The sequence below is a fragment of the Danio aesculapii genome, chromosome 16, assembly GCF_903798145.1.
Source record: "Danio aesculapii chromosome 16, fDanAes4.1, whole genome shotgun sequence".
Lineage (NCBI taxonomy): Eukaryota > Metazoa > Chordata > Actinopteri > Cypriniformes > Danionidae > Danio > Danio aesculapii.
Window position 1 is genome coordinate 15,536,661 of NC_079450.1, and position 15,540 is coordinate 15,552,200.

Sequence of the window (15,540 nt, forward strand, 5' to 3'; positions counted from 1 at the left end):
TTAAGTTATGATATACTGTATGTATTTCATATGACATTTACCAGAAAAAGATAAGACACATTTCACAGTGTAAACAAGGTAAAAACAGAATCTCAAAACTGAATACATTAAAGCCCAATCTCAATTCTACCCCTTAGCCCTTCTCCTTACCCCTACCCCTTATTTTGCACACTTACGTGAAGGGGTAGAGTTGTCCCAATTCTCTTTAGCTCAAAGGCGTGGGGCTAAGGCAAAGGGTTAGATAGCCATTGAAACCACACTAGAAACCAAGGGGTACGAAAAAAATCCCTGAATACACCAGCTACAGCGGCAAAACATAGTTGCACACACAAGTGGGGAGATGCATAAATTAAAGTATTTTTTGGCATTATTAAAAGGTTTAATGCATAAAAGAAACTTAAAAAGTTTTTTTAAAGGGCTGGCAAAGATCTTATCAAAGTCAAAACCCAAATTAACTCATATAAGGGAATTGTAAAATATTACAGTGAAATTAGGACCACTTTACCAATCACACAGAGAATTTAAAATGACACCTGACATGAATATAAAGCCACAAGATGCACCATATTAAAAACTTAGACATTCTGTGTGGAACTGCTCTGGTGGAGAAGGTAAAGTCCCGGGCAAAGGAGGGAGGGGGTGGGGGGGATCCATGATGGAGACAACCTGAACAACTGATTTCCTAGCTGATCTTCTTAGAAAATTTATTGTTTTATTGCCAGACAATTCTCGTAGTCGTGTCTCGTGTGGAATTCCATAACAGTTGTCAGGGTTTAATACTATGGAGATACCTAGCATCCTTACACTATTTTATATACATATCAAAAATGTTTCAAGTTCAAGTGCTTGAAGTTTGCTTTGAACTTGAAAGAAAGAGAGAAGCAGATTTTGCCTGTCAGTGGGTGCACATGGCTCCTGAATAGCATAAAAGTAAGAAAAAAAGTGGATTTCTTTTTTTATTCAACAGTCTTTTTACTATAACCCACTGAAAAGAAACAGTGTATAACAGTTTCATAATAATTAAAATATGTAATTATGTTTTGTTTGTTGCATATTGTTAACCATTTATGTAATGTGGATAAATGGTGTCTTTTAATCCGGCTACCACCGCAAGTATATTTCAAACCTGTGGGAAGCACTGTATGTAATTCATAAAAATGATGATTTGAGGACAGACTGCAAAACCGAAATCGAGATATATACAATCACCATACCGCTTAATAAATAAGCTTTCCGTTGATCTATGTTTAGTTAGGACAGGAAATTATTTGTCCAAAATACAATTATTTGAAATATCTGAAATCTGAGGGTTAAAATAAATTATATATCAGCAATTTTGACCTATACAATGTCATTTTAACTGTACACCTAAGGTTTTGTGATCCAAGGTCACTCACACACACGCACACACACATGCTGTATATAACTAAACATTTTTGATCATTTCTGCCCTTCAGGTTTCAACTCATGAACCAATTTTCACAATTTGAACAAACCTGCATTATATTTGTTACTATTTGTGAAGTTTCTACAATATGAAGCCACATCTCAGGCAGATCAAATAAATAGATATAGAGATCTGTATGATTCTTGACACATTGTGTGAGTGTTTGTGTCTGCTTCATTCTTATCTTACAGTGTTTTCCTGCGCTGCCAGAAGAAGCTCTTCATAATAAAGAAGTTGATCTACTTCAAAGCAGTCGTTGGGTTTCTCCACCAGCTCCATCAGAGTCTGTCTAATGCTCTCCTCGCTCTCCTGCTTCTGTCTGGCCTGCTTCAGATAATCGTAGACCTTCAGGAACACCTCCTCACCCAGCCTCCGACACACAGACCTGAAACAAAACATCAGAATTCAAATTCATAATGAAGTTAACATAATCCACAGCACATTAATGCTTGTGCTCGCACTCATATACTCTTGACTTGCAAGAGACTGAAGGTGATTTAATGCCCTGATATACTTACATCAAGTTATTTTTCAGTACATGATTAAAAAAAGGGGGAAATACAATTGCAGTGTTATACTGATAAGCAGTGCTGTCCACACTAAGAAGAACAACATTTGGTTTTAAATGTCTTGGATAAACCAGAATTTGATGCAGACTTTTATTTCAAAATGATGATGCGTTTCCAACTGAAAATGAACATTTAGTAGGGGGCAGGGCTGCAATTTTGTGCTCCTCCACTAATCTTCCACTTGCAGCAAACTCAAGGTTGAAGGGGTGTGGCTAAGCATATTCTGCCCAAGCCAGGGACTCAGAGGGAAGGACTGCCATTCCAGAGCAGAAGCAATTGTTCAGATTTTTATGCGTTTTTGTGTGCATTAACTTGCAAATATGATTTGTTTTCCTTAAAACTAACAATGTCAACCCAGGCTCATTCTGAAAATGTACCGCTATATACATTTCTGAAGAGTGCCCGTTTCTTCCTCCGATGTCATGTAAAACGGGAAAATGTCAATCAAAGTGTTTCTGCAGACAGAATTGAACTTTTACCGTTAGAGGCTGGATATATTCACACACTGTTGCCACACAACTGTGTTTAAACTCCTTATAAATGTGATTATTGCATAATAGGTCCCATTTAAAAACATGCGGCATGCTTTGTTCTAAAAAATGAACAGACAAAAAAAAAATGACAGCAGTGAGAAAACAACAGCAAAGAAAGCATCTGATAATGAAAAAACATCATGTTGTATCACAACAAAACAATAATATGATTATAAAGTGTATTTGAGAAACAATGAATATGATAGATATAATTACGTTTAAATTAATTTGAATTAAAGTTTAAATTAATTAATACATGATGTCACAGTCTTCTGACATTATCCTAAACATTGTAGGCATAATGTCTCACAGAATGGAAAATAGGCTGTCTGGAGCATGCGTAAACATCCTATAATTTGCCTGGCGAAAATATTTTTCACATTAAAATTAGTCTACAGGCTTTCATAGACAACCTACTGTGGCTGTTCACACATTGGCATTAAAAAGCAATTAATACATAAAGGTCCAGTTTCACAACCAGGGCTTAGCTTACACCAGGATTAGGTCTTAGTTCATTAAGGGTAGTTCAGCTTCTTTCTAATAATTAAATTCAAAAACACAGTAGTGGGGTACATCTTGAGCCTCATTGGCGCTGACATATTTTATAATATGCCACTGCAAGTAATTTTCAGTTAAGACAGCTCAAGCATGCCATTTAGTGTAGGATTCTTATACACAGCCCCTTTAAAACTGCAAATAAACAAACTTTTTGCTCTACATGTATCCTGGAGCATTCAGAGTGTCAACATTGTGGGACAAGTGGATGCATCCAAGCGGGACCTCTTGTAAAATGGCCCCCTGACAGGTGTTGGGAATGTGAGCAGGCAGCGTGAATCACATCCTCCACTCAATGTCAGTGTGATCTCTACCGGCACCTTTGGACCCCTCAGCAAGAGCAGAATGGCCACACACACACACACACATCCACATGCATGCATGAGGTGAAATGTGTCAACAGCTGGCAGACCAAAAATAGACTCTTTCCTGTTCTATCCAATGGAGTTTAAAATAAGCAATGCCTCAGTGAGTATGTCAATTTAGAGCAAGAGTGATAATGATTTATATGAGGGAGACTTTGGAGAGTTCCAATGATTTATGAGTTGGTGTAAGTGATCACCATTTTTGGCAAAGATGGAAACGTTCAGATTATTTATAATCTGTAGAAAATATAATAGTTAATTAGCAGTTTACAGCATTTATCACAATTTATGTTTCATGAGAGGTTCTAGTTTTTCTATGGTATCAAATATGGGTGCTTGATCCCTGTTTTGACAAATTTAAAGACCCCCATGAACTGGAAGCGGCGACTGTTATTTTTTTCGTATTGTGACGCAATTCCTAGATAAACAGAGTATTAAATGAGAAACAAGGGCATCACAGTAGCGCAGTGGGCAGCATAATCGCCTCACAGTAAGAAGGTCGCTGGTTTGAGCCTCGGCTGGATCAGTTGGCATTTCTGTGTGGAGTTTGCATGTTCTCCCCGTGTTTGCATGAGTTTCCTCCGGGTTCATCCACAGTCCAAAGACATGCACGATAGGTGAATTGGCTATGCTAAATTGTCCGTAGTGTATGTGTGTGAATGAGTGCATTGATGGGTTGCAGTTGGAAGGGCATCCGCTGAGTAAAACATATGCTGGATAAGTTTACGGTTCATTCCGCTGTGGCGACCCCAGATGAATAAAGGGACTAAGCTGAAAAGAAAATGAATGAATTAATTAATAAATGATTTATAATTAATAAACAGTGGGTGCGGCTTGCTTTTTTTCTACTGTAAGCTGCCTGGATGTAGTCATTCAGAAAGATCGGAAAAACAGACAACTACTCCTCACCATTTCTGTTTGTTGTCAAAACTGACAGTAAGGGCAGCGTGGTTAAATATGTTATATTAAATAAATTATGTATTAAATAAATTATGCCATGCCCTATTCGATATACGTAATCTGACAATTTAACTGAAGAAAAAAACCCAGCAAGAACTTCTTTTTTTAGATTTTAATTTAAGATTAGAAGGGCAAACATTTTTTTTCTTAATGACATGCACAGATGAATTGTTCACCATAAAACAAGCAATGTCAGCTAAAAAAATCATATGGTTAGTTTGATTTCTTTGGTACCTTAAAAGTTGAAAAGTTTGAAAAAGGGACATTTGATGCAATTTTTATTTGTTTGAGATTGTATATTATAGTGTACTCCAAGGTTGGTTGTGTAAATTATGGTAGTTAAAAAGGGTAGATAGCAGGCAGTTTTATCTCTCTTACTATATGGATGTAAATTTTTTCACAGTATTTCCTATAATATTTTTCTTCTGGAGAAAGTCTTATTTGTTTTTATTTCAGATAGAATAAAAGCAGTTTTTAATTTAACAAATATTTTTAACAAGGTAAATATTATTAGCAACCTTAAGCAATATTTTTTTTTGGATTATCTACAGAGCAAACCATCGTTATACATTCATCGGCCACTTTATTGGGTACACCTTACTAGTACCGGATTGGACCACTTTTGCCTTCAGAACTGCCTTAATCCAGTGTGGCATAGATTCAACAAGGTACTAGAAATATTCCTTAAGAGATTTTGGCACATATTGACATGATAGCATCACGTAGTTTTGTCAGCTGCACATCCATGATGCGAATCTCCCGTTCCACAACATCCCAAAGCTGCTCTATTGGATTGAGCTCTGGTGACTGTGGAGGCCATTTGAGTACAGTGAACTCAAGAAACCAGTCTGAGATGATTCGTGCTTTATGATATGGCGTGTTACCCTGCTGGATGTAGCCATCAGAAAATGGATTCACTGTGGTCATAAAGGGATGGACATGGTCAGCAACAATACTCAGGTAGGCTGTGGCGGCCCAAAGTGTGCCAAGAAAATATCTCCCACACCATTACACCACCACCATCAGCTTAAACCAAGGAAGGATTGATCCATGCTTTCATGTCATTGACACCAAATTCTGACCCTACCATCCAAATGTCTCAGCAGAAATCGAGACTCATCAAACCAGGCAACGTTTTTCCAATCTTCTATTATTATAATAGTTATTAAACTATTATGTTTAGAAATGTCTTGAAAAAAATCTTCTTTCCGTTAAACAGAAATTGGGGGAAAAATACACAATAAATCTGACTTCAACTGTATATCATTGCCTTCTTTTCTAAAACAAAGAGACACAAAAACCAGATTCCTCAGGCATTACACACCAAAATCATTTGGACTTTCCAAGACAGGAATCCTTATTGTTCTGGACAGTGCGACATTTGTGACACAAAGTGTGAAAAGCTCAGAGTAAATGATGGATTGCTGGCCACAGCAGCTTAGAGGTTTCATCTGAGAGGGTTGAAGATTACAAGGTTTGGGTTAGTTTCACTCAGCACCCAAAAGCCAGAGTAATGTCATCTGGCAGAGTATAAGGATAGAAAGAGACAGCGAAAGAGATGAATGATTCCCCCCTTACAAACCCAATTAAAAGAAACACAAGGGGTCCAGACTCCAGAAGATGTAGTGTTTTTTTGTCCATCTGTAGCAGAAAGAAACTACAAAAGCAGCATCCTTAGTCCTAATGTAACCCTCATATTGAGGGAATTATTAAATGGTAGCACTTTTCATTCATTCTTTCTTTGTAAAGTTAATTACTGCACTAACCATCCACCGTACACTTGTCGCTTGCTGTTATTAAACAAAAAGAGTCTTCTAACTGTATGAAAACTGGGTCCACCTTGCTTTTTAACCACTGAAAAAAATAGCACTTGTTCAAAATGTTAGTGAGGTAAATATGGTAGTTAAATATGGTAACTAGTTAAATATGGTTTTAAAATGTCTTTACATCAATCAGATTATATGCGAATGATGCTTAATGCAGATTTAAACAACACTGAAAAAAATGATTCAATGGATTTACTAAATATTTTAAAGGGGTGGTCCACTACGATATCCTATTTTAAGTTTTAGTTAATGTGTAATGTAGCTGTGTGAACATAAACAACATCTCTGAATGTAATACGCTCAAAGTTCAATGTGAAGGGAGACATTGGCTTTTATAGAGCACAAAGAGAAGAGGGGTGGCCAGATGCGCTGTAATGTTATAGCAGAGAAAGCTAAAATGCTGTCCAAACGCTGCTATTTCCACAGGGCTTGTTCTGTTTCTGTATTTGGGCTTCCAAAGGACATGACACAAAGAGAGAAGTGCTAACAATTTAATGTAATTATGTTCCAGAGAATTATAAATAATATATAACTAGTATTTAACAAAGGACAGCTTCCAGAATCTCTCCCAGTTCAGTGCTGGATTCGGCTAAAAACTCCTCAAAGAAGGAGCAGCTCCAATCTTAATAGAAGAAGCTGTGGACTGTGAGCCACAACCTGTAAGTATTTTTATTTGTTAAAATTGATCTTATACATGCATAGTTTCTAGCGTTAACATTATGTTGTAGCAAGGAATTAAACAAGGATGTAAACAACGGGAAATGCTGTTTGGCAACGTTAACATTTTAGCGACAAATTCATTTTATGCGTCAAACCACAGTAAACACTCACAATCTTCACCAGCGCTGCAGTGTCTCTCTATGTGGCCGCTTTCCCTCCACTATACATCTCAAATAACAAACTCACAAAACTCATATTATTACACATGCTTATAATCCGAACATTTATGAAAGACACTTGTCAGGTTTTATTTTAGAGAGCAGGCGTGAGGTTCATCTCTGTCCTCCTTCTGTCTGATTCAGGCTCAAACTGATAGTTGCAATGACTGACAGTATTTACAAAGCAGAGGCGCGTGCTAGTAGAGGCATGAAGCTTTTCCAGGTGAAGTGGAGCAGATCAGTGAATCACAGCACATTGTGTTAGCTGATCAATCAGAGCTCATTAAGGGTGGGCTTTGGGAGGAACTAGGAAATATAGTTTTCATGTTAGCTGAGTAGCTGTATATATATTTAATTAAAGCAAGATATATGAACAAATATTGTGATTTTTTACAAACGAAGCATGAGCACACATTGCTTTGCATCTTATAAACACAACCAAGCCTTAAAAATACACTCTGGAGTCTAAAACACCCCTTTAAGGTAAGTGGTTGCAAACAATTTATATGAGCTGAATTTAAACAAACAAATTAAGTTAAATATTAACTAATTTAATTTGTTTGCCCATATAAATAGATTTCAACCAGTTACCTTAAACAAATAAGTAAATCCAATCAATTTTTTTTTGAGTGAAGGTCTACCGTGTTTATAATAAATTTTCCACCACTTCCAGGGGTAGTTGAATATCCTTTTAAACTTAATTGCTTTCAAAAAATAAATGCATATGAAGTTAAATGCATTTAAAGAGCCACAATAGTCCATATACCACCCAACTACTTGATCTAACATTTGTTAAACTACTCGGAAACAGTATTACAAACAGTTTATTTTGTTTCTATCTTTATTTTTATTGTATTTATCTATGACTGGAGATTGCTTATTATGTTTAAGGCAGATGCATCCACAGAATTACCACATTCAATCTAAGATGACTAATTCTTTCCAAGTAGAAATATTCAACTCAGCTGGTAAAATTGTATTCATATCGCAATATTCTGTATATCGCAGAATAACAAAATATCACAATGTTAGATTTTTCCAATGTGTGTAGCCTGAGTCTAAAATAATCACTTAATCAGTGTTTCAACTGTAGAACAACATTAGGAAATCTTTTAAACTACATTTCATGTAACACTAATTTACACTCTCAGAATTAATGGTACAAAGTCTGTCACTGGGGTGGTACCTTTTCAAGAGGTACACTTTTGTACCGTATAGGTGGGCATTAGTACCTTTAAGGTACATTTTTGTACTTTTAAGGTTCACTTTTGTACTTTTAAGGTACTGTGAGTTACACATTTGTACTTTTTAGATATTAATATGTACCTTTAAGGACCTGTTAGGAACCAAATTTTACCTAAAGGTACCGCTCCAGTGACAGTTGTTGTACCTTTATTTCTGAGAGTGTACCAAAGGAAGGTCTTTTAGTTTCGCAAACTTATTAGTTAGCCGAAAAAAATACATCCATTATTCCACTCTAAGAATGAATGAATTAATTGTTAAAATGCAGTTTATTAAAATAAATGCATTTTCACTAGTGGACATTTAATACACCATAAATTAATAGAAAAACATTTTAGGACATTTGAAAATTATCTTGAGACTAAGATGAAGTTCTTTTAAGAACAACCCACTGAAAGGAAACCCAAACTGGTTATTCTAAGGCATCGCTGCGAAAGCCTTTTTTGAAAACTTTATTTTTTAAGAACAAAGCCTTTATTTTGATTTCAATGGAAACTGTACATGTCTGACAGACTCAAATCAACATCCGTTATAAAAAAAGAAGTCAGCTCAAATGTGTAAAGCCCATGGTAATTTTTCAAATAAAAACAATATATGTTTCTCTTCAAGCCCAGGAGAAGAAAAATTCACCCTCAAATCATATCTGTGACTTTTAATTTTTATCTGTATCACAACATAAAGTTTTATTTTATATAACAGGCACAAATGTTTTAATGAAAAGGACACCCCCTGTTGACAATGTTATTGCAGCATATTTATTTAGAGAGCATGCTTTTGCCTTTACTTTTGGAGTCAAGGGCATTATTAAACATTAAGCACAACACTGCTATTTCAAAAAAATAGATTGATTAAATACCAAAAGATAATTTAGATCATTTTTTGTGCGGTTTCAATCTTTCTACTTCAAACTTTCACTTTTAATTTAATCCTTTTCTTGGTGACTCTTTCTAATTAATTGCGAAATTAAGCAAATTCTGAGTTAATAGCATTTATAAACTACTTTTTTCTCAGTGTCAAGTGCTATATGCAAGGAAGCAAGTGTTGAAAAGCTAAATAAAGAGCGAGTGGAAAATAGCCAAATGACATTTTGTGAGTCATTCGATGAAATGGATGTATTTTGGCAGATTGCAGTTCATATATCTGCATATCTCTTCATGACATCTCAGAAAGCTTTCATAAAACAACCAGCAGCTATTCACATAGAGTCAATCCCAATGATCAGATCCACTTATAGAGTTTGTATGTTTTTGTTTTTTTTACACTTTCTGTTTTAACTAAGGAGCATCCAATGTGGGATGTTCTAATTGATCCCAAACCTCACTGACGCCTTTGTGGCTGAATTCGAGCAAATCTAACAGACAACAGCCAGTGGCCTTCCAGTATTCCCAGCTGAGTGGAAGCCTTTAGGGAGGAACATCTACCAATTAATGCCAATAGTGCAGATTCCTTGAGGGTCTGGTAATGACATAAAACACTTCATGAGTCAGTGTAAAAAGAAAAAACCAAGGCCCAAGAGCATAAAGGGATCACTCCAGTCACTACAGAGAGAAAGTGACATGGAGTTAGAGGAATAATGGACTAATTAGCATGTGAAAAGCGGCTTTTAATAATGATGAACTGACATAACGGGTGCCACACACCAGCTATGCTTCCATCCAAAAATGTGAATTAAATTTATGCGCAAAACTGGAATATCGCATACAAGATCTGCCAATAAAGCAGCGTTTCCATCCAACAAGTCAAAGAGAATAAAAATGGTAACTTCCTGATTAACTAGCGCCAAATAATAACAGTAAAAATGGAATTTACAGCGGTAGAAGAAGCTGCATGAATCTTGTCTTTATTTAATAAATCACTTTCATTTCAGAGGACGATGCCAACATGCAATGAACGTGTGGTGGCATTTGAAGGCGTGAGACGCCGAGTGCAGATGCTCTTGACAGTTCTGGAAGTAATTAATAATATAATAACACTAATACTGAAATGGAATGACTAAAACAACATTTTCGATGTTTTACAATGTGCTCAGACTGCTGGTTTGACAATTCACACACATTTCTATTATCACATCACTCGTATAACAAAATCACATGACCTTTTTTAATGTGTATACTGGAATTTGTTTGGTAAAAGTTTTTCCATCGTAGTTAATGCGCATCTTTTCTTATCGAATAAAAAGTTTATCCTACTCAGTTATGCACATAATTCTTTTCTAATATTTTTATTCTGTTTGATTTCAACAGTAGCTACGTTTCCATCCACCTATTTTATGCGCATTTTGGATATGCGCATAGAAATTCGTTGATGGAAACGCCAATATGTGCATAAATTTGGATAATGCGCATAAAAATAGGTGGATGGAAACGTAGCTACTGTTGCTGACTAAAAAAATAAATAAAATGTTTCATTCAATTGAGATGAATTTGAAATCAAGTAGAACAATAATATTAGATTTTATATATTATTCTTCATTCTGGTAAATTATTCTTTTAACAATGCTTTGATTTTACAATACAAAAAAATATTTATCATTTATAGTTTCTCTGGATTTATTATTTATTGTTTTGCATTTGAATAAAATATAATTTCAGCTTTATTTTGTCAAGTACTGACATTTTTGTCAAATAAAAAAAAAAAATGCTGCCATTTATAGAATTTTTGTAATGACAACTGGTCTAAAAAACAAGATTTTTTTTAGAAAGCATCCTGATTTTCATTGTCATAAAAAATGAAAATATTGCATGTTCTTTCTATAAGTAAGTGAACTGTATTACTGTACCTAAATTAACCTGTGAAGGTTTTATCGACCTTCTTCCAGTGAACTTAGTCTATAAATACATAATTCTATAATATTAATTTATTATATTAATTTATTGTAATTAATACAACAAATTTTGAACTTGACTGCAGAAACACCAACTAATTAAATTATGGAAACGTGTAAATAGCTAATTTAAAAAATAAGTAAAGATATACAGTATTTTATGCATATTCTATTCTATTCTTTTCTTTTCTATAATCATTCATTCATTTTTGGCTTAGTCCCTTTATTTAACACGGGTCGTCACAGCGGAATTCACCGCCAACTTATCCAGCATATGTTTTTCACAGCAGTTATCATTCCAGCCGCAAACCATCACAGGGAAACACCCATACACACTCATTCACACACATGCACTACAGACAATTTAGCCTACCCAATTCACCTATAGCGCATTTCTTTGGACTTGGATTTGTGGGGGAAACTGGAGCACTCAGAGGAAACGCGAATATGGGGAGAACATGCAAACTTCACACAGAAATGCCAACTAACCCAGCCAAGGCTCAAACCAGTGACCTTCTTGCTGTCAGGCGACAACGCTACCCACTGCACCACCACGCCACCATATTATATTATATTATATTATATTATATTATATTATATTATATTATATTATATTATATTATATTATATTATATTATATTATATTATATTATATTATATTATATTGCATTGTATTGTATTGTATTGTATTATATGTATTGTCTGCACCAATATCTCAATAATCTATTTGCAGAAACAGATAATTAAGTTTATATAAATATTCACAAATCATATTTTTTTGCAAAAGAACTAAAAAACTGAGTTTTATTGTGAAATAATATTGTGAACAAAAAAACACGATTTATGGAAATTAATAAAAACTGAATTTTCTGATTTTTTTTTTCTTCATATTTTAGAAAATGTTAAACTGAATTAAAAAATAAGTACAATCCAGGGAATTATAATGTTTTTAAAGTCAAGTTTGGGCTAACTTAAAAATATATATTTTTACAAAAACAATCAAATATATATTTTTAAAAGAGAAATCACTAGCTGTGAAACATCTAGCTAAAAAATATTATCTAGAAGCAGCTTTTTATCATTTATTCATTTTTACAGTGTTTAACAAACAGGTAAAACCATCATTCCCCGAATGATCCAGAATAACACAAGCAACCGTATTGTTTTCCAGCAGGACACCACTGTCACTGCTTCTCATTAGTTCTGTTATTCCTGTCTTAACGCGTTATCTAGCAGGTCACCCGAGAGTGTCAAGCGTCAATGGGAAAAGTTGTGCCTGGAGGCTGACAGCACTCATATCATACAGGTGTCAGGCCTGATGAGTGGCAGACAGCTGCTGATGCTGAGGAACGCCAGTGCAATCCTCCAGCCCGCTCAATCCTCCGCAGTAATAGGGATGGGATATGAGCGTGTGCGGTCTGGGATTAAATCGATTGTGGCCCCCCTGCCCACTTCAGCGTGAGGTAATTGCTGTCTCCTTCTCTCCACGCTTCCCTGGAGTTTCACTGTGACTCTGGAAGTTTGTGCACTCCAGCATGGAGAAACTGAGACAGAAAATTGCTTTATTTTATGGACTGCACAGAATACGTGTATGAGTTTATTAGAGAGCTTTTAAAGAGGCCTGTCAGGAGCAGGTTACGGCTTTGTCATCAACACCGCTTTAATTAATAGTGAAGTCTTTGTGTAAGGAGAGAAATGGTTGGTTGTTGTTGAGGTTTCAGCATGAAAAGTAGGATTTAAAAATACTGGGGTTAGATAATGCTCCTTAAAGTATTTGATCGAAAGTAAAAACTGGGGGAAGTTGGGAATCTCCACCTCAGTCCCTGTAGCACCACTGAATATCCAACAGTGTGTTCACAATAACTGCATTTACATGGACATCAGTAATCAAATTATTTGCCTTAATTTGAATAAGACAATAATATGATTAAGGTGTTTACATGAGTTGCTTTTTGAATGTTCCTTTTATATTCCCATTTTTACAGTGGCCGGGAAGTGCAAAACAACATTACAAAGTGTGAAACACTTTTACGAAGCTCGAGACAAATTGACATTTTAGAAAACATTTTTACCCATCATAAGACACAATTATATATTAAAAAAACTATTATACAAGGATGAAACAAATTTACACTTTAGAAAAAAAATTAACAAGACGCAAAACACGTTTACCAGTCCTAAAACTATTTTACAATGACAGATTCTTTACGGAAAGGGAATGTACCACACACCGGAAAATATCAGCTCGTGTGTGACTTTGTAGACACAGTCCGCAAAGCATAACACATGTTGACTAATAAAGATATCAAAACCGACCTCAACATGTGTAGTCCTGAATAGCTCAGTTAGATAGGTTTATTAATACTTGTGCTGAACTTTTTGACTTTGGTGTGAATCCCGTTGATAACATTTAAATTATAATTATTTCTTTACATTCAATTTGGTTATATACTGTTCTGTCACAAAAATATTAAAATTAATAATGTTTACAGTGACACTGACACCAAGTAATAAGAATATTTATTTGGTATGGGCATGTTTCGTTGCTGTAAAAAAGTGATGAAAAAGTGCGGTTTTTACATGTCTGTACAGCACTTTCATAATGCGACTAAAATCGGCTTACTTCATGTCTTAACCTGATTTATGTTTAGTTCGATTATGACCTTAAACGGATTAAATTAATCAAAAATTGCTGTTTACATGGTTAACTCTTAATAAGAGTATTATCTTAATCATATTAAAATCGGATAATTGGTGTCCTTGTAAACGTATTCAGTGTTAACTGCAACTGCAAGAGTTAAAACAATATTATTTTTCCTCTGACTCCTTGGCTCAAAATTATCTTCATTTTTTTTCTGCATTAAATGTTTCACATGCTTAAAATTAAAAGAAAAAAAAATATTTTACTTCTCCTAGATCATTGGTCAAATTAGTACCAGATGTACTTCACACAATGGCAAACCAAAACATTAAATTGAAGCTAAACCATTCTAGAATAATACACAAACAAATTGCCGAAGAGTTTGTCAAAGCAGAAGCAAGACTGCATTTCAGCAATACTTTAGCATATTCAGACCAAACTTCTCTTTATAACAAGCCTTAACCTGAGGTTTCAGCACAATACCAACTATTGGTCCAACATAGGCTTATTCTGAAAATGTAGCCCTATGTACATTTCTGGAGATCGTGAATTATATAGCCAGAAGTATGTATGGCTGCATTTCATCTTTAAAATGAACGTTACGGGGTGGTATGATGTCGTTCCTTTTCTTGCTTACCAGCTGACCGCTTACCTCCGTATGGACGGTTTTTCAGCTGTTACCAGTTTGTCCAGTAGCTCGACATGTACGTCAGCGGACTTGAAATGCAGAGCGGAGTTTACCATGACAACAGGGTTCGAGTCCGGTGAAGAACAGTTCCAGAAAGCAGGTAAGACAAAAACAAAACTTAACAAAACTTAATAAATAAAATATACAAGTAAATAACAGGATGAAAATGTGGTAAAATCTTAAAACATGGTAAAAATCAGGTGAGAGATTTTCTTTTTTTGGATTGCTTTTTAAAACACTGCGGTTGAGTTTATGGAAGGGGGAGGGCATGTCAATCTGTGCTTTTGAAAAAAACTATTGGTTGGGTTTAGGGAGGGAGGGGGGGTTATTGGTCAGTCTGTACCATTGAGTTCCATATCTTTTTGAGTTCCTTTTTTTTCCTGTTAAACACAAAAGAAGATATTTTGAAAAATGTTAGAAACCGGTAACCTCTGCCTTCCATAGTAGGAAAAACAAATACAATGTAAATCAATGGTTAAAGGTTAAAAGTATTTTTCAAAATAACATCTTTTGTTTACAACAAAAGAAAGAAACTCAAACGGGTTTGAGACAAGTACAGGTTAAGTAAATGATGACAAAAGTTATTATTTCTTTAATATTTAGTATAATTGATTAATATATTTTAATGATAAATTGCAATGGCAAAAATTAATATTAAAGATAATGTGAATTCTCCATGTCACACCAGGAAGCATTCAATTATGCAGACTTGGTGCTGATGAAACTTTATTTATTAATTTATTTATTTTATCAATCTTGAAAACTTTTTATTACTTTAAGATCCTTTGATCAACAGAAAGTTCAAAAGACGAGCATCCATATAAATTGAAGTATTTCTGAAACCTTTACGGTCATTTTAAATTAATTCCCAGCATCCCTTCAAAGCCAAACATGTTAAAATTGTATTTCATTACCGTGATGGATGATATCTACCCCTCTACGTTTTGCTAATTATTTTTATTCATACACTAATAGCCTGAAATGACAGCTCCATGTCTTTGGGGAAAATTCA

General features: G+C 34.8%; 1 protein-coding gene across 1 annotated transcript in view; it reads right to left on the reverse strand.

Moving 5' to 3' along the window:
- Positions 1-975: 975 nt before the first annotated feature.
- nek11 (NIMA-related kinase 11) overlaps positions 976-15,540 on the reverse strand; it is a 108,529-nt gene continuing 93,964 nt past the window's right edge. The window contains 1 exon segment of the mRNA XM_056475096.1: positions 976-1,832. Within this exon segment, the coding sequence (XP_056331071.1) occupies positions 1,628-1,832 (205 nt within the window). The 3' untranslated portion in view covers positions 976-1,627.